This window comes from Dendronephthya gigantea, unplaced genomic scaffold, assembly GCF_004324835.1.
Source record: "Dendronephthya gigantea isolate DGI-Jeju-01 unplaced genomic scaffold, DenGig_1.0 000013F, whole genome shotgun sequence".
NCBI classification, from domain to species: domain Eukaryota; kingdom Metazoa; phylum Cnidaria; class Anthozoa; order Malacalcyonacea; family Nephtheidae; genus Dendronephthya; species Dendronephthya gigantea.
In genome coordinates, this window is record NW_021163023.1 from 430,318 (window position 1) to 450,028 (window position 19,711).

General features: G+C 36.9%; 2 protein-coding genes and 1 non-coding gene across 4 annotated transcripts; all 3 read right to left on the bottom strand.

The window, feature by feature from the left end:
• Nucleotides 1–1,465: 1,465 nt before the first annotated feature.
• LOC114519294 (phosphomannomutase-like) lies at nucleotides 1,466–5,562 on the bottom strand. Its single transcript, XM_028539408.1, has 7 exons — nucleotides 5,362–5,562; nucleotides 4,711–4,825; nucleotides 4,552–4,628; nucleotides 3,783–3,874; nucleotides 3,178–3,277; nucleotides 2,574–2,765; nucleotides 1,466–1,731 (listed from the first exon to the last, which is right to left on the bottom strand). The coding sequence occupies exons 1-7, from the start codon at nucleotides 5,428–5,430 to the stop codon at nucleotides 1,615–1,617; spliced, it is 762 nt and encodes a 253-aa protein (XP_028395209.1). The 5' UTR covers nucleotides 5,431–5,562; the 3' UTR covers nucleotides 1,466–1,614.
• Nucleotides 5,498–19,649, bottom strand: LOC114519293 (WD repeat-containing protein 13-like). Of its 2 annotated transcripts, XR_003686570.1 has the most exons (16): nucleotides 19,557–19,649; nucleotides 19,400–19,455; nucleotides 18,871–18,962; nucleotides 17,942–17,984; nucleotides 17,619–17,791; nucleotides 17,408–17,490; nucleotides 17,113–17,253; nucleotides 16,499–16,665; nucleotides 15,423–15,482; nucleotides 14,028–14,111; nucleotides 9,548–9,606; nucleotides 7,984–8,103; nucleotides 7,096–7,214; nucleotides 6,245–6,393; nucleotides 5,718–5,947; nucleotides 5,498–5,588 (listed from the first exon to the last, which is right to left on the bottom strand). XR_003686570.1 is itself a non-coding variant. In XM_028539407.1 (15 exons), exons 1-15 carry the CDS (start codon nucleotides 19,630–19,632, stop codon nucleotides 5,900–5,902), a joined length of 1,470 nt encoding a protein of 489 aa, XP_028395208.1. In that variant the 5' UTR covers nucleotides 19,633–19,649; the 3' UTR covers nucleotides 5,681–5,899. The 2 variants fall into 2 exon arrangements, 1 of the variants encoding a protein (XP_028395208.1); XM_028539407.1 differs by lacking the exon at nucleotides 5,498–5,588 and having other exon boundaries at nucleotides 5,681–5,947.
• Trnaa-agc lies at nucleotides 7,535–7,607 on the bottom strand. The gene has a single exon. It is a non-coding gene; the product is annotated as a tRNA-Ala (tRNA).
• Nucleotides 19,650–19,711: the final 62 nt, after the last annotated feature.

The window sequence follows — 19,711 nt, forward strand, 5'->3', positions numbered from 1 at the left end:
CTGAGTCACTGTTAACTATTTGTATACGATCAATAAAGATCCATTTGATTAATTGATTGCGATGCGAAATGATAGTTGGATAGGTGTGCATTTCCATGCACTTTAGGTACTTACCTTTAGGCTGCCGTTGACCCCATAGAAAAAAAATAATTATTTATCCCTGCTGGCTGCTGTATAGGACACAGTACAACTTTTCTCTAACTCGTTCCTTTGGAGAAAGGAGAACTTTGAGAGCGGCAATTGCTGTAACAATTTCCTCTTTGCCAAGATCAACGTGAATCCATGATTAGTTTTGATTGTTTGTATCTTTGGGATACCAAGAGGCTGCCGCGTTTAATCTCTCTTTTGCTGTAGAAAATCCATGTTGATGATATGACCTGCATGAGAATTCTTTATCCTGCCATGCGAAACCTCACTGGTGTTGCAAGAACCTTGCTAAAGGAAATAAGAATAATATTAAGTAATTTTGTCTTCTGTAATTGCGTAATCCTCTTATTTGATCCCTGCTATTTGTAGGAGTTTATATGGTATCAAAACTTTTAAGCCACGTACAGACGGGCAAGTTTACCTTGACAAGGTTTCTTGACCACTTGACTTGCTGGTGTGTATGCCACAGTTAATAGAATATACATGGTTGAAGAATAAATAAAAGTATACAATACAACTCATTATAACTATGCTATTGTCCAGGTTTATGCAAAAATTGGTTCCTTTCTCGTCACGTGTCTATTGTTTTTTCGCCAAACGTACCAATGGCATTCGTCTTGCTAAGCTCCTCAACCTTGACTTGAAAGATATGTTAATTATAAGATTGCTATTGGTTTATCTGTGTAAAATACAATAGGCAATTGATGAGAAAGGAACAATTTTGTGCATAAATCTAAATCGAATTGTATTGTAGTTTTAAGTGGTCTCCAAACCATGTATATTCTATCAACTATATAATGATATGGCGAACAAGTTTTCGTTGACAAGTTTTATTTGCTCGTGTGTACGCGAAAAACTTAACAAATTTTTCTTGACAAGTTTTACGAGAATATGATAATATTTTACGATAATATGAGGCATGATAAATGAGTATATGACCGAATCTCAAAACAAACAGAAATGATAAAACTTCAAAAATCCACTCGATTGGCTCGAAGATTGTTGCGCTGTTCCCTACTGCGCAATTCCTTGTCAAGTTTTCCTTAACGGCCGTGCACACGAGCATTTCAGTTACCTATCACAATTTCACCCAGGGAGGATGGGATAACATAATAAAGCTCGCTCCTTCGTCGCTTGGTCCACACTTTTAAAAAGCCTCGGTCTGATATTTCACAGTAACGACTAAACAAGCGAGGTCAATAATCTGTTTATTATATGGCTGAACTGCATGAGACATCCGGGATACTGGTCCAGATACGGAATATACGCACCTCGGTCCGGATACGAGTTTTCACGGACAGCTCGCCAACCAATCAGAATAGAGGATTTTGCAAAGCCGTATAATAATGTTTGATACTAAAGTTGTAATTTACATTTTTTAGATTTCTGGCAATAACTATTTTCAAAATTCATTTTTATTGCAATATTGGTAAAATTAATGCATCAAATTGTAAATATCTATCGTTTCTAATTAAAGGTGCCATTTGTTACGAGTTCCTCCAGGATATTTTTCGTCTCCGAAGGACTTTTCACAGTATGTCCTATGGTCCTCGGGTCAGTATAAATCTCATAATCATTACCACCCTATAAGGAAGGACAAATATTATTAGATGTCAGGGGCCTGGTGTAAGAAAGCTGGATAGCGCTAGGGATAGTGGTTTTTTCAATCTCGCTAAAACTATTCGTTGTTTGTCCGGTGTAACTTTGTCGAAAGTCGAAACCTTAGTATTCTTAAGTTGGGGATTCTTTTTAATAATTATTAGCAATGGTTAGCTAAAAAACTGTAATTCTATTGCTTTTCAAGTATTTTTACAACGGTTGAAAAAATCACCTCCTGCTAAACCTGCCTTCGTACAACCGACCGGAAGAAAGGAGGAATTTCGTTTTAAACTAATCGGCAAGTGTATCAAATCTCGAATAGTCCCTTGGGCCAGCTGTGCCCCAGGACGGGGGGAGGGAAAAAAGAACATAATGTATAAAAATGGCGGGCAAGCTGTGTTGTTGCCATTGTCATTGAACATACGATTATTTTGTTGAGTTTATGTCATTTTGTTTAAATAAAGTTCTAATAATCAATTAACAATCAATAATCAATCAACTTTAACGAGGGAAACACTGAACAGTATATCAAATGACTAACAAGTGGCCCTAATAAGCGACTGGTTTGTGAAGAATTCGTGACAGCAAGTTTGTTTACATTTTTCAGGCTGGAAAAACAATCAGAATGCATAAATGTGTAATACTTCGTGTAAAATTTTACATGGTGAATAATGTACCTTTTTACCGAAAGTAGTCAAAATTTATTAATCCTAATTGGGTTATTTAAAACGTAAACAAATTTCCTGATTGCTCAAAAACGAAAACCTCCTTGTTCCGGCGCTAAGTAATGAGTTTCAGCATTATGAAATATGCAATGCTCGACTAACCTGCCAAGTTTTGTCTCCAAAGAAGTGAATTTGTTTATAACCTTCGTCTGTTAAATGGTTTAAACAATATGTTTTATCCCAGCCGATGGGAAAAACATCGAAACTAATCTGTCCTCCGATGGAGAAGTGCAAGTTATAATCAGCAAACTGTTTTTTCAGGACCTCAACAAAATCTCTTCTCACATTATGGATCTGTGGAAAACAATAATTAATGATTAAAATTGATTTAATTAATATTTAACTATTGATTTGATTGGTTGAAGGTCACGTGTAGAAGAAAGCCTGCTATTTCTAACGTGTCAAGGGAACATTGATTTAATTGGGTTTGGCTAACACCGGATTATATGCAAATGTATTTCAATACATGTTTCATATTCAATTCATACAAATACACATTTTTTCTTGAAGACTCGCTACAAATCAGACACTATTTTCAAATCATCAATACACCTTTCTCAAAATGACGTCAAACGAAGAAAACCTGACGTTATTGGCTCGTTGGTTTTTTCCGAGCCAATCAAACTTCGTGGAAAATTCTGCGACCTTCCGCGCTTGACGTGTTATGAGAAAGGTCTTCTATCCCTTTCTGAAAATTATATCTCACCTTATCGTACTTCTCAAAGTCGTCACGTTCATCTTTAGAACAGTTTCGACCAATCGGAGAAATATTTATTAGGCCACTTCGAAACTCTACGAATGTACCCCTAATGTGAAAAATATTTTAAAAACATTGAAAACATTGTGTAGAAAATAGCAAGAGAAGTTAAACTATGAATAACTGGCCTCGTGGTAAAGACAGTGGGAAGTTTAAGATCTACGACGCTGTTATAGTTTGACGTCGCTTGTGAAATATTCTGCTTGAAATAAGCTACGGCATATGGTAGCATACTACCAGGACTTTGAAATAATCATGCAAAAGTTTCAATTGTGCTAAGAACCTCCTATTTTTAGCTGATATTACAGTTTCATATAAGCTGTAAAACAGCAATCACTTTGCAGCTGCTCTCATGTCGTCAAGAACTCGAAGAAGCCGTGAAATTGCTTCATTTGAAGGCGTCGTAAGAATTGCAACGCTGTTCTGGGACCACAAGTTATGCATAGCTATTGTCTCGCGTGTGGTGTTTCCTTTGTTTCGTAAGCGCGCCGTTAATTTTTAACGCCCTCTAGTGACCAGTGCCAACGATACGCATCCAATTTAATGATCCTTACCGCTTAATAGGTATTGATATTTCAGATAAATACTTCAGGGTAAAGTTGATAAATTTCGTAATCTTTTCTTCCCCGAGAAATGACTTGATATTCTGTTGATAAAAAAAAGTATTTCGAAGCTTCCTGTATATATAACTGGTTTGAAGGTTGTCCCTGACGATTCAAAACCTCAAACCCTATAATTAAGTAATGAGTACTTAGGGTTTAATTAGCGTGAAGTGAGACTGGGATTATTTTCAACCCATGAAACGTGATTGTCTATTTAGTAATCCGTGATCGAAAGGTTCAATGACTATACGTGACCTTGAATAATAGTTAACCTCGTCCTTGGTTATATAACTTCATACTTTTGACAGGAACTTAAAAGTTTTGACAGGAATCAGAAGTGAATGTGAATTTTTTTAAGATTATACGTGACATTTAATTGGGGTTAAGTACTGTGAATGCAGTGTAAAAAGGGGTTTTGGCCTTTGGGAGGACCCTCAGTATTAGTATAGGCTAATGGGGTTTACATACTGTGTAAAGGTCAACACTAAGCAAACTAGATCAATTGAAGGTAGGTTTTGTAGCTAAAACTACAGGTTTATTATGACAAGTGTACCCTTCAAAGTTCTTAAAGAATTGTCACAAAGAACAGGGATTTCTAGCCCCCTCCCCCCCCCTGCGGAACAAATTGTTCAGTATCTAAGCTTCGCTGGATTACCCCCGCATTTTCATTTTCTTGCATAGAGATCTCGCTAGGATTGTGGGAACCTTAAATATGACCAACCTGCGTTGAATGATAACAGCCATGCTTGTAGGAAACTAAGCCGTTTTCTGGGAACAGATAGTCATACTGTTTGAACACTAGAATTGAAGATAGAGAATTAGAATAACATTATAACCAGACTTAATATGATCACAATATTCTTGTTCACTTCAGACTTACCATCCCCTCCTCCAAGCTGTTCTTGAACCTTGGAATAGTCAGAACCACCAACCATACCAATGTCAACCTTATCCCGTAATTGCGCTAAGAAGTCTTTCATGTCATTTGTGATTACCTGAAATATATTACCTTAGATCTTGAGATTTCAGAATGAATACTTGAATGACATAAAAATATGGTGTAATAGCAATCAGTGAATATATGCAGTGAGTTTGAGATTTCTGAGGGATGATATTTAACTAAGATGAAGCTTGAATCAACCATCATATTTACTTTTGATGGATGTTTTATACTCTGTTGACTTGCAATATATGTTAGGTAGTAAATCAGCTAAAGCCACACAGTACTGCTTTATCAATGAGAGACTACATTCCATATGTCAAAAGTGGATTAAATCCAACAAAATTGTTGGCAAAGTCGAATATAAATTTGTTCATCTTACAGCACGTGTAGATTAATTAAAAAAAGTTTTTTTAAAAACATATGATAACCTAGATTAATTTACAAATGGGCAAAATGGCCTTTGTCTTGAAGAATATGGTTGTTGTTTAGAAGATTGACACGTCCACTAGCATTCTGTACATGAATTTACAAATTTTCAACATACTGTAATCTGAACAATCATAAGTGTGGAATAGTGGATGACCTCACCTGTCGTGGTAGTGTGACTGTACCATCCACATCAAACAAACACAAAATTTCATTTCTGGCCTGAGACATTTTCGGACAATATGCACACACTAACCGTTACAGACACAACAAGATTTTGACGATTTAGTTTAACTTGCCACGTTTACATCTCTTTCATGTTCTTGAAAATCTTTGTATACACACAAACTAAGATTGTTTTGTGATGTGGTTTGTTATGGTTTCCACATCTTAAAATTAAAAATTCATTTTCAACGTGGAAGAGAAATATAGTTTCCTAATGTGGAAACACGTCTCTCCGTTGTTTGCACCCAGATGAACAGATGTATGTTAAATTGAAACTTTTAAAAATTTAATACCTAATAACTCCATGTCTGGAATTAGTGGAATATAATACACTCTTCCCTGATTTAATCCTTTGAGGTTAGCAGTTGGGTAGGGATTAGGATTAATGTTAAGATTATATTCTTGAAATCTGGTCATTGAATTACCACCATTACTACCATATCAACAGACCAGTTTACCGCCGCCGTTTGTTTCTTTACATGTTATATTTCTGCTGTTCTCTTTTCCATACAATAACAGTTCCCTATAATAGACGATTTTCAATAAAAGTCGATGTTAATGAAATGTTCACAAGGGATTACTACGGGGATCAAACAGTTCACTTTCTGTGGAATATATAAAACTAGTGTGTTTCCACGTTTAAACTACACAAAATTTACCGGAAATATGAGCTACTTTAGTGCGTCTTGTTTCAATATTTTATTTTAACTGATCATAAGTACTCTGATGTAACCCAGGCCTTACTATACCCACCTACATGAGCTATAATTAATGCCTGATAATTTTTCTCTCAAGCCATAGATTACAAATTTCTTCTCACCTCAGAATCACAAGATGCTAACAGACTTTCATCATAATTCCAGCAAACATCCACAACTGGTGCTGAATGGCCGAGCAATTTATTCACGCAGGGTTTCTCTGCCTTCTCAACATCAAAGAAATACACCGCCATATCTTCACTCCCACTCACTAAACAACAAACACGACACACGGTTCACTTTCTACTGGGGTGTTCGTTTTACTACCAGGGGCAGGTTGTATGAAAGCTGCATGCACTTTTAAATTACCTGTAGCTCGACACAAACCATTAAAAAGTTTTGCATTCTTAAAGAAAGTATTAGCATGAAAATTTAGTTACGATTATTGTTCTATGACTCAGGTGAGATTAATGTTGTGATTGTGCACCTATGAAATACTAACTGCGCAAGCCTCAAAAATAGCTTCACCACGGCGGGAAACAAACGAGCAAGCTTTGGTTTCTAGTCAATGTTCTTCTAACTGAGCTATAACTAGGTCAGGATAGTTCGAATAAGCGATATTTCAAAGTTCCGTCCATATCTGCGTGTCTTTATGTTGATGATGGTGTCTATGACTCAGGTGTGATAATATTGTGATGGTGCTACTCCGAGTTACACGAGTCGGAGTGCACGAGTCCAGTGCATGGTGAGCCCAATGGATTCCTTATATGAAAAAGCAATGGTCCAGTGGCATCAATATTAACCATACAGCCATACTGATGAAATATTAATAGGCAAAAATTTGAGGGAGGTGAAGATTTTAAAGTTTTCCAAGTTTCCAGACTACGTTTTTTGATAATGTTACCATGAATTAATTATACCAACTTGTGATAGCAAGTTGAATCATTGCATGATGAATACTTTTTCAACTCACCAACACATGCTCCTTGTCTGAATGACATGAGAGGGCAAAACGAGCTGCGAATACCCAGAGACTGGTGACGAATATTAAATGATCTTTTCAACTTTAAGACACCCTCTTCATTGACAACCCTGAAGAGACAAAATGGGTTTGATATTTCAATCTGGGGCTCTATAATAGAAAGATCGCAAGATTTGCAAATATTTGAGCGAACGTGTCATTAGTACCGTCAAAAAACAAAGAAAACAAAGAGCCATTGTAACAGAGTTTGGCCTCCGAAATTCACAAATCTGGCAACCCTGTTTATAGTCATTTTAATGTGTGGAATTGTGTGTGGAATTGTGTGTGGAAAAAGAAGGGGGGACTTCGTTTTAGACAAACAGCAAGTTTGAAATGAATATTGTGATGTTGCTACTCTGAGTCACCAACCAGGTAAGCTGAAAAATTAGCTTGACCACGGTGGGAATCGAACCCGCGACCTTCGATTTGCTAGTCCAATGCTCTTCCAACTGAGCTACTAGGTCGAGACGGTTCGAGTAATTGACATTTAGAAACTCGGTCACCTCAGTCTTACACCCGAGTCTTTGCGGTATTACCATAGTCTGGGTTCCGAAATATCAATTACTCGTACCGTCTCGACCTGGTAGCTCAGTTGGAAGAACATTGGACTAGCAAACCAAAAGGTCGCGGGTTCCCATTTGGGTTTGTTTACATTTTCAGTAACCCAATAAGAATGTAGAAATTTTTACTACTTCTGGTGAAAAGATACCGGCAATTATTTACCCGTAATTTACATGAAGTATTTCATATTAAGACATTTTGATTGGCTTTGCCTAAAAAGTGTAAACAAATATGCCGATTAGCTTAAAACGAAATCCCTCCTTGTTAAGTGGAACTGACCTGAATAGACAGAGGTTGTTATTAGCAACATTAACAAGCAGCGAGGGATCTCTTGCTTCACGATTTATCCAACTTCGATACGATATTGATGTTATTGCGCAACCATCCGCGATCACCATCCTGAAAACGAAAGTTCGCAACTTTATTGGAACGATCCACTGATCTGATAAAACACTGGATATGTACCCTTTATGTACCCTTTATGTACCCTGTATATGTTACAAAAAAATACCAAGAGTGGAGTTAACAGATATAGCAACTACAGATATATAATTTTGCTGCGATTTTATGTCCGATTTTCTTCTTTTTATAGATGTGAACGAGTGAAATAGTTACAGATGTTTAAATAAGAGCTCTTTTACATCAGAGTATTCGTAACTAATTATAACTCGTTCACATGAACCAAAAGAAGAAAATCACACATAAAATCGAAGCAAAACTGGCAAACTTTAAACGGGCCTTAAACGAGTTTCCTCGCTTTGCCGGGGCGCTTCGAAATCAAAGTACCAACAATCAAAACATAAGCCCCCCGTTTACAATACACTCGATTTATTGACACGGCACGGCTAAAATTGGCACTTTAGCCCCATTTACACAACACTCAATTTTATGGCACGGCTAAAATAGGTAACCGTGTTCATTTCATCCATGCTCAGACTTTGTTTTTGTAACCTGAACACTAATGAAATTCAAGCCCCGTTTACACTACAGTCAATTTATCGGCACGGCACGGCTAAAATGGGTAACGTGCCCAATTTCACTAGTGGTCAGGCTACCAAAACAAAGGCCGGGCACGAATGAAGTGGGCACGGGTACCCATTTTAGCCGTGCCGTGCCAATAATTCCAGTGTAGTGTAAATGGGGCTTCAGGCTACCAAGGCAGGCCGAGCGCAGATGAAATGGGCACGGGTACCCATTCTAGCCGTGTCGTCCCAATAAATCGAGTGTAGTGTAAACGAGGCTATAATCACCCAGTATGACCTTTCCTAGAGTCATATGATTGGAATACCAATAAACATTTGGAATAATTAAATCAGATTTCAAACTCCAGTTGGGTGGTGAGTTCAGTAATATCGTAAGTGGTCGTAAACAGTGAACTCCATACAACTGGAACGCTAACTCCTGACAAACATCCCTATGTTAGCTTGAAGCCAAAATAGTTTTTCTGAGTTTTGAGATGTAATACTTGACACCGGACGTTGGGCTGTGTGTCAAATTAAAGCCATTGAAAAGTTATATTATTCGTAGAAATTTCAAGACTTAAACTACATAGGAAATATTTAAAAAAAACAACAATTACTAACCGAAAAAAAAATGGAAATTTTCAAATAATTTTTAGATATTTCCCTTGCTTTTTGCTTTTCATGTTGTTATAACTTTTAAAACCCGTTTGAAAAAATTGAAAGTACCCCAAAAACGTTATCGTGAGAAAGGCTAATTTTCCCCCTGAGTTATCGTTCCAGTTTGTTTCCAGTTCAATGGTCGTAAATAGAGTTAACTGGCGATTACTTACGATGTCTCTGAACTCATAGTACAACTGGAGTGAGAATACATAAGTACTGACCGTTTTCCCTTTTGTACCCTTCCGGTAGCAATGTCGAAACAAAAAGACAATACACCACCCTAAAATGGGAATATTTTTGTAGTTTGCTTTCAAATGATTTAGTAAGCGTTCTAGATGTTTATCCATTTTTACAGTATTACTTATGGGGGTATCGACAATCGACGTAGCATGCTGCATGCAAAAATAAGCGTTCGACAATATTTTAGTTTGGAATAAATCAGTAGAATGGTGGACTAGTCAAGAGAAAGGAGCATTTTTTAAGAGCCGCGTTTAACAGGCTTTTACAGGTTGTCTTATAAACTTGAGGTAATTCTGACAATAGCGCAAATTATTCCACAAAAAACTAGTTGTAACGTTTTGCGCGAAGGGATTTTTATCCCTTTTTTAAAATATCTGGGTACGTGTGGACGGGGCCTCATTCTGTTTCAATTTTCAATTCTGCTTTTATCTCTAAAGCGTAATTTCGAGAACCTTCGTAATAGCGTGTTCGCATGTATTTTCAAAGCAACAAATGCATTTCAGCAGGCGAAATCTCGACTGCCCGATTGTATTAAACAGCATTTTACGTCGCGGCCAGTTCTCGAGTTTGTTTATCTACACTATGATCGATAGCATTGTTTTTTACGATTGACGATTTATAAATTTGAATTTACACTGAAACATCTGGAAATACTCACTTATCAAGAGCAGGTTTCTGATATTTACAGGCAATCATTATATCCTTATTTATTTTCAAACAAAAGTATATTTAATGTTTAAGAAACTAAAAATACTTCCGTGTTTCTATACAGGATGTCTAAAAAAACACGAAAACTATTGAAATAACCCATAACAATGTAATTGTTAGAGTTTGAATGACTAAGCACTCCGATCGGTCCCACAAGTGTATATAAATGTTTGCCATAAGATTTTTAGGCATGATGCAGTAAAATTTCCTTTGTCGTTTCGCACTTCCGTTGTACTTTAGGTGCCCGGATAATTTATCACAATAAACACTCGCTGTTCCGCGGTCAGCTGTACCATTTTCTTTCGAAGCAATAACAAGGCAAATTTAAATTTAATCATATTCACAATTTCAAATTTTTCGTATTTACCATTTTATAAGTTGCATTAAATCCCCACGGGCTAAAATTTGTGAACACGGCATTCAAATTTTAACAATGAGTGATTTCAATAGTTTTCGTTCTTTTTTGAGACACCCTGTACAGTTTTATAATATAACATTTATAGAACGCGCGTGCTGATTGGTCGAGAAGCGTGTTTCTATAACTGCATAGAAACACGGGAATTTTCCCACCGAACTTGACAAGCGAAGCGATGTAATGAGAATTTGTAATTCATCGAATTATAATATTTGTACAAAATATTTTTATTGAGTTATATTATAAAAGAAATAGAAAACATTTTCTCCTGTGTTTCTATACAGTTATAGAAACACTTGTGGGAGTTTGGAAGAACACGAAATAACGTGGAAAAACGAGCACACTAATTGTTTCTCGTTCTCCCAAACTCCCACGCATGTTTCTATAACTGCATATAAACACGGAAATTTTTTTCTATTTTTTAAATATAGAAACACGCATGGGAGTTCGGGAGAACGAGAAATAATCAGTGGCAAGCGTACAAATGTTAACAATATATATATGTTAACAATGATAACACAAAAAATAGCGAGTTATAAATGAATTTTTAATACATTAATACGCTTATATAGCGTACCTATTGCATGGGGGCGACAATACATGGGGGACTATCACAACTGTGGCAAAACTAATCACTTAAGGCTGCTTTCCATAATTCCATTTACGCGTTTTTTATACGCACGTACACGTACGTAAAATTTTAAATGCTTTTAAATTTTTACTATTTAACATCTAGGTCAACTAATGCATATTAAAATATGCAGAAAACTAAGTTCCTTCGATTTATTCACTTAGTTTTTTCAAAGGTAACATGTATAAGGATTTGTATTTTTACGTGCGTGTACGTGCGTATGAAAAACGCGTTAAGTGGAAAACAGCCTTTAGTGGGGGCAAAACTAATCACTTAAACTAATTAATGGGAATCCAGACTCCAGCAATGATTTAATTGCGAGTATAAAACTTATTTGTGTGAGAGATTCCAGTATTGTTTAGTCAGAACCGAAACTCAAGACTTGCACGACGGACTAGTTAAAGTTAAAGGACGATGATCATTATAGCACACCATGTATGATCCATGTTTGTGAAACGTTCGGCCTTCGAGAAGGCGTTTTACCTATCGTTGTTGATTTTGTTGTCGGTCTAAAACTTTAAATCCTTAATACATGGCGTTCGTAGAAGCAATATCATGTGGATTGGTAGTAGCTGTTGTGGCAGAAGTTGCAGTCTTTTCTTTGGGGATGTTGGTTGGTTCTTTTTACGACATTTGTGCGAAAAAAATAACTGAGGGAGGAGATCTATTTGATGAAACATTTCATGCAATATTTGCTCGAGATTCTCACCAAATTAAAAAAAAAATTGACTGTCTTGCGCTTAGCGATCTCAGAACAAGTTACGAACACTATTCTGATGGCATGAAGCTTCTAAGTCTTGCTCTCAGTGAGTCCAGAGAAGGTCAAGAAGTGAACGAGGCTACTGCCAGCACTGCAAGCGAAACACTAAGTGACATCGCTTCTAATATTGTTATGTTAGCGAGTACAGCACGTTCTCAAGCGACTCGAAATGTTGTCAACAATACGAATTACATTACCGTTCAAGAGTTATTCAAAACGTCTTGTGAGAAGGCCACTAATGTTTGCAACAACGAAAGTCTAAGCATCACAGATCGGATTGTAGCTTTTAGATTACGTATCGCTGCCACAATAGCTGAAAAAGGACATACAGATCCAGAAGCCACCATTATCATTTGCATGAATGCGCTTAAAGGACTGCATCATTTAGAAGCAGTAAAAGTAATGTTTGCAGTCTTTTTTAAACGAGGAGCAAAAAGTAAAATAAAATCAAAATTAAAAAAAAAACAAAGATTGGAAAACATTCAAACAGTCTTACTCATGAATTATGCTTTACTTTTTTTCGCTTACGAAAATCTCAAAAGTAGAAATTATTCCCAAATCGTGGAGTTAATTAAAAACTGGCCTGTTATAAACCACCCGAATTGTAAATTTCATCCAATTTATGACGCCGATCAGGTTCTCCATATGCATGAAAACCCCTTTGTTCCACGTACTTTAGAGTTGTTCAAAAACATTCTTTATGAAAAAGTTTCCCAGAATATAGAACGAGTGATCGAAGATCCGAGCATATCAACGGGGAAATATTTCGCTGTGAATAGCCACGATGACATTATTGTTTTAGCTGATGGCAAAATCACAATCATTTGTCACCAAGGCGAAACCAAGACTGTTACTATTTCTGAAAATAACTCTGACGGTACGCGTAACGAACTGGATAAAGGACTTGCTATCGACAACAACAACATATACGATCATTGCAAGGATAATATATTCGTAGTAAGGTGGCGTGGACAACAAGATGAAAACAACAGTTGTGAGCAGCGAGAGTATGTGTTGTACGTGATAGATAAGGAAGACAACATCGTGGAGTTTAAATTGTGTTTTCTCGACGCAAGAGCTTGTGAAGATCTCAAAATTGCCTGTGACCAGATTGGATATCTAGTCATCATCAAAGAACACGACGACCAGGTCTATATTTGTGACGACGTGGGACAGCTGAAATCTAAATTTCAACGAAGTGGAATGGAAATATTCGATTTGGGTATTTCTGTCCCGAACGACATAATGATAGTTTCAGATGACCGCAGAGCCGTTCACGTGTACACAACTGCCGGTGGCCTATCATCCACATTAGAATTACCAGAAAGTTATAAAGCCGGGCGACTGGCATTTCACCACAACATTAATAAAATAGCTGTCTTAACCCACATTGCACAGGGGAACAATTCCTACATGGTCTTGCTCTTTTATAGTACAAGCGGCGAGCTCGAGGATTTATATACTTTTTGTAAGAGTGAGGAAATCTGGAAGAAAGTAAATTTGACAAGCTCTCCGAACGGACGAATTGCCATTAGGCACGAGAACAGCGTCACATTCCCCAGAGGGGCTGTAAGACGAAGGAATGGGAAGTCTCAGGCCGCAATTCCTTACACGGTACAAACGGCCAGACCGGTCCTGTTGTATTTCACTACAGACAGACTCCAGGTATTTTAAAGGGTTTCAAAAACTCTGCATTTAAATATATCGTTATTTTCATTTGCCCAGCACGGAAAATGCAGTTTGGCCGCTTTATTTTTAGCAAAATACTCAATTTCGATTCAAAGTACAACCGGTTTGGCCATTTTTGCAGTTTAAAGGAAAGCACTCCTAATTGTACACATTATTAATTTAGTCATGTGCGAAATTTTAAAAAGGTAAAAACTGGTATAAAACCAATATAGATGTCACTTTTTGCATGATATTATATATGGTGAACGTCTAACAAACCTTTTCATCCCCTGTCCAAAGAATTGTTCCAGTAGAATCAAATGCTAGCGAATAAACTGCTCCTGTTGTACGACCAGTACCACCCTAGAAAGAAAAGGATAAGGATGGGAAACAACAGATGAGATATGTTATACGGAAAATAACAGGGGTGGATCCAGCACTAGTGCACTAATTTGCATTACAAAACAAAATTGCTATTCTCAGCAGTTTTCTTGTGTCATGCAAATTAGTGCACTAGTGCTGGATCCACCCCTGGAAAATAATTATATTATGCATTAAGGGAGGTTAGGGTTGCACGGGGTTAATTGTAGGTACGATGACACGATGCAGAATAATGCACTACCAGGGACGTAGCCAGGGGGGGGCTCGTTGGGACGGTGATTTATCGCTAATATATACTCACTTCGAAATGAATTAATTTAATTAAGAAGAATTAAATCTACTCAGTCTTTCAAGTATGCTTGTTTTATTCAGCCGGGGCTGAAACTCAGTGTTGTTGTCATGTAAAACAAGCTGAAACTCCGGTCTCCGCCCCCCCCCCCATCCTTAAGGTCTGGCGACGTCCCTCTGCACCAGAGTTGTAAAATATAAATATCATGATCAATATGATTTGATTCGATAATTTGATCTAGAGAATACAAATTGAAGAAACTAAAATTGTCGTTGTGTTGATTTTAACTCTTGAGCTGTTCCCCGGCCGGGGCCGATCCTGCTGGCGAGTTATTGGTTTGGAAGACCAACGCAAAAAGGGCTAGTTTAACAATAGGTAACGCTGTTACACGCATTACAGAAGATGGGCGGTTAATATACTCCAGCTTACCCGAGAATAAGGGGTCAAGATTACTTCTGAGGTATTGAAGTAAGTAAAAAACACGATCCTGTTGTCATTCCCACAATAACCTTTGTTTGTTTGGTTTCATCAATACAAATTTCAATACCTCAAAATCATATATAAACAGCTAGCCCTCTTAATTTAGTATGCCAATAAAAATGCCAGCCTAATAATTGTCAACCAAATGTCCTACCAAATCTAAAATTTGCAGAAGTGCATTTTAAAAAAAAAGCCTTTCCTTAGCATTTAAAATCTGAAAGGGGGAAGTAGATGCCCCAGTCCCTAGCTTGGTCGTTAAAAGAATGCCGACTCGTTTTCCTTAAGCCCCTGTTACACGGTGCAATTTTTCTTGCAACTTGCAATGCAATCCTACTTTTAAGAGATGTAATTTAGTACAGAGTATTCAAAAAGTAAGGGTAAGAACGTACATGGAGTGTAATAAACATAAAAGTTTCGTAATGGCCAAATTTACATCTCACAAAAGTAGAATTGCATTGCAAATTGCAAGAAAAATTGCACCGTGTAACAGGGGCTTTACTCAAGGACTTAATTGGATTCAATACCTTGATGCATTTTCCCGTGGACGTGTTGTAGACTTGAATATGACCTTTCTGATTTCCTGTCTAATTTTAAGTGTTAAGACTTTCACCATCGAAATAAATATGTCATTATTATTATAGTGAGGTTCACTTTTGAACACCAACGGAAACCTTACTGCGCTCCTGATTGGTTAACAACACATACGCATTGCATTTGATTGGTTAATGTGCCCTTAATACTGCGGTATAGTTTCTGAATTCTTTTCGAAGGTTATGTTATCACAAATCTTGAAGGGGGGGCTTAACTGTGTCTGCAAATCGGTTCTGCTCAGAACAGTGTCAGGTTACCTGATTTTGCACAAATTTCATATTGAAGTTATTGAGTTCACGGCAACCAGGTATACAATCCATCGTAATTATCGCTACTCTGGTTTTAATAAATGAAAATAATCACCACACAAAGATTAACTTTCACGACCCAACGTTTCGACACTCCGGTCGAGTGTTTTCATCAGGGGTGATCTGATGTTGAAACTCGGTTCCTTATATACTCTCAAAATGACGTCATCTGACAGACAAAGGCGTTGTTTGGAAGCCTGGCATATTAATGCGAGTCTTTGTGCCCCTAATAGGGATGACGGAAGCTATTTGCCAAAAGAATATTTACATCTGATTGATAGATGACGTCATTTGGAGAGAATATAAGGAACTGAGTTTCAACATCAGATCACCCCTGATGAAGACACTAGACCGAAGTGTTGAAACGTTGGGTCGTGAAAGTTAATCTTTGTGTGGTGATTATTTTCATTTATTAAAACCAGAGTAGCGATAATTACGACAAATTTCATATGTTTCATACTCATTTAGAAAAAAAAACCGATCCGAAATGGTGCAGTTATTATAGGTAGAAATAGAGCAACTTAAAATGTACAAAGCTATATCCATTTTAGTCAGAGTATTTGATATTATAGCTAGCCGTCAACCTTTTAGCCGTCAAGCAAACATAGATCTACATTCAAATAAATGAATTGAAGAATCGTAAGGCGTGCACATGCAATGAAAAATATCAATTATATTTTTGAGATTATTCAAAAGGATACAACAATCATGTTGTTATTCAAGGGTTGAAAACGACAGGACAGAACGGGACACAACCAGTGGTCATTAAACTCTCGAAGACATTGACCAGAGGTTGGGTTCCAGAGTCGTGATGTTCCATCCAAAGATGCAGAAATAATGAAATCATTTGCAACTGACCAGTCAAAATCTGGAAAAAAATATGAAATTTACATACCGCTGACTGTAAAACATTCATAACAGGTATGTACATGGAATACCATATAGTCTGAAGTCATGAAATGGATGGGGTGCTCATGTTGGGCCAGGTTTAGCAGTAATCATATATGTGCTTTTACGGTCATGTTCCTTAATTTCTCTATTCTGGCATAGACTATGCCAATCCACCTTTCCCACGGTCAAAACACGTGTCAAAAGACAAGTGTCACAGGACACTAGTCTGTTCTTGTTCTATAAACTTTATAACTTAAATGTGACGGTTATTCAAAAGGTGGATAAAGGTATCCACTTGATACCTATAAAATTTATAATTAAAAACTATTTCAACTTGAAAATTGTGAAGTTCAATCTTGGCAATAACAAATCCATTTTTCAAACAACTGGCTCCTGGATCAAGCTTGATGACGGAATCCCGTACCTTTGATAGCAGCTTTATGACCACGTAGAAAACATGTGACGGACGGAGGTGATGGTATTAAATGACATACAGATATGGTACCATCAGATGAACTGCATGCCAGTTGATGTTTCTCATCATGCGCAAACTTTATCGATGTAACTATAGAAAGAGTAAATTGAAAAAAAAACTTAAAAAACAGTATAAAACAGAAATTGCATGATAGACATGATCTGTATATTCCCTGAAGAGTTTCTACAATATCTGTCGGTCGAAATCATTTATTTGTCATCAAAAGTTCCTGGTTATAACTCACCAGCCTCGGCATGTTGATCAAACACATGATGCATACCACTAAATGCATAGTTCTCACCCAAACTTTTGTCGCCAGCCATTTTTCTGCAGTTACAAAAAATAAATAAAATTATCAATATTGCAAGTTAACTAAATCCCCTCAAAAAATCTGATTGTTTTGTACAAAGCATAACAAGTTCAGATAGTTACAAATCAAGTTGCTAATCAATCACCTACTAGCCTCCGCCTTCTTGGTGGGTACCACACCTTGCAGAGACGTGTGTTCATGTATTGTCATGGGTACATCAGGGGGAGGGACAAACTGAAATGATCCACCGCTATGGTAACGATGGTGTGTCTTGATGGTTGTGCCATGATCATCCAATTGCATGGAATCAAAACTTTGCTACATCAATCACAAACACTTCTCATGAAAAATGGTTACCCTAATGTTCAACCTCAATGTACGGTATTCAATTTCATGCAATATTCTAGCAGACTTTAGATTGGGATCATGACAATGACACCAAATCATCAAAATGGCCAGAACACACACCTCAACAGAACTGATCCTGCTAGGAATACTTGTACTTCTACTCCTAAAAATAAAGATTCAAATGTTGCTCTAGCTTGTCACATACAAATTTGAGCTATAACCTAATGATCTCACAAGGGAGTTAGCTCTGCATAAAGACTATCCACATATAAGAGAAACTTGTCTATTTCCCCACAAGAACTATTGGAACTTACAAGAAACGTGCTGTTAGCTCAAGCAAGTATACAGTATATATAGGTCTCTGGTGCATGTAGTTCTTAGGCAGCTAGGCCTTTTTTACCATGCAGCTCTATGCAATATTGTACTTGTACTGTATGTGAATGATTCTATAAACCAGAACTCTTTTTCAATGGTAGTAAAATAATTTGAATTTGTTGGCATACAACTCCAAAGCATGCATAGCTAAGCTTAAATGTAGGTTTGACAAAGCAAGACACTTGACAGATTTGTCAAACAGAGGCTGGTTGTATGAAAGCCGTATAGCGCTATTCACTGGATAGTGTTTTTTCAATCACATTAAAATCACATTAAATTGTTTGCTATAATTAACTTTGATTAAATCTTAGTATTCCTATAAATCAAGGATCCTCTTTTATGCATGTATCTTCAAGGATCTTCCTTGTTGGTCAAAAAGATTAAATTGTATCGCTTTTCAAGCATCTTTAGAACAGTTGAAAAAATCACTATCTGGTGGATAGCGTTATCCAGCCCTCATACAACCAGCCCCAGTACACTACATGAGGCTGTATATATACAACCTAATTGATGGATAAAATCATCAACACTAGATAGAGTTGGTAGGTCACATCTGGGGAAACTTATAGGTAATGTAGCAATTGAAAACTGAAAAATTGACCTATCATATCTAGCATTAGAGTAAATTACTAAGAATAGCCTCATCTAGTTAGTTGATATATTGCAAGGGATACCTTAGGGATAGAAGATCTGAGATGGTGCCATATTGCTTGCTCAAAATTAACTTTCTCAAGTGAAGGTAGTGACGCCGAACACTGTGATCAATCTAAATAGTGAATTTGTAAAGCCTGTAGGTTAGTCAAGTCCTCTTTATTGACATAAGCATACAGGGTTGGGCTCCTCCCCAGAAACATTTGAATATAGAGAAGTAGAGCATACTATTCTACCAAAATTTAGGCAATTGTTCTGAAATCAGCTATAAGACAGGCAACTTGTACTTAAGAGCCTGGCAATTTTTACCAAAATCATTGCCTGCCCCCCAAATTGTTTAGCTAGGTTGTACACCATCTTTGATAATATAAACAATCTTCCATTTGCATTTGCTCAAGTGCATGTAAAACAACAGTTTGAAAGCAATAGTTGGACAAATTTTACTGCAAGGGAGCACACTCAGGCCTCAGGGTAAGTCTATAAACTTGAAATCTTGAACTCATATTAAAACTGTTTATCTTTGTCAACTTGAAGACGCATTTATTTGCTCACATTTTTCTTCGCAATTTCTCTCAGCAGCTGAGTTCTCCTTCGTATATACAAAGTTCCTAGCAAAATATTTAATAAAATGTCAGAAGTTAAAAATGACTGTCAACTGGATTTTATAAGACATCTCTTTATATTGTGAAACTTGTACAGTTGTACTTACGATGTTGTGGGTTCGTCTGCACTCTGTACGCGTTAAATCTCGCATCTAAAGCTAAAATTTGTTGACAAACGTTCATAATTTCATATCTCTTTATTAATTTCCTAGAGCTTCAGCAAGAAGACATTAATTCACGAATAATTCATTTGAGTTCCGCA

Coding starts and splice junctions, on each gene's coding strand:
- LOC114519294 (XM_028539408.1), bottom strand. CDS start 5,430: ATGTCTCAGGCCAGAAATGAAATTTTGTGTTTGTTTGATGTGGATGGT. Junction 3,278..3,782: donor ATATCAATACCTATTAAGCG/GTAAGGATCATT, acceptor TTTTCACATTAG/GGGTACATTCGTAGAGTTTC. Junction 2,766..3,177: donor ACTTTGAGAAGTACGATAAG/GTGAGATATAAT, acceptor TGTTTTCCACAG/ATCCATAATGTGAGAAGAGA.
- LOC114519293 (XM_028539407.1), bottom strand. CDS start 19,632: ATGAACGTTTGTCAACAAATTTTAGCTTTAGATGCGAGATTTAACGCG. Junction 17,491..17,618: donor AAGAAGGCGGAGGCTAGTAG/GTGATTGATTAG, acceptor TTGTAACTGCAG/AAAAATGGCTGGCGACAAAA. Junction 8,104..9,547: donor AGGGTACAAAAGGGAAAACG/GTCAGTACTTAT, acceptor TTTCGTTTTCAG/GATGGTGATCGCGGATGGTT.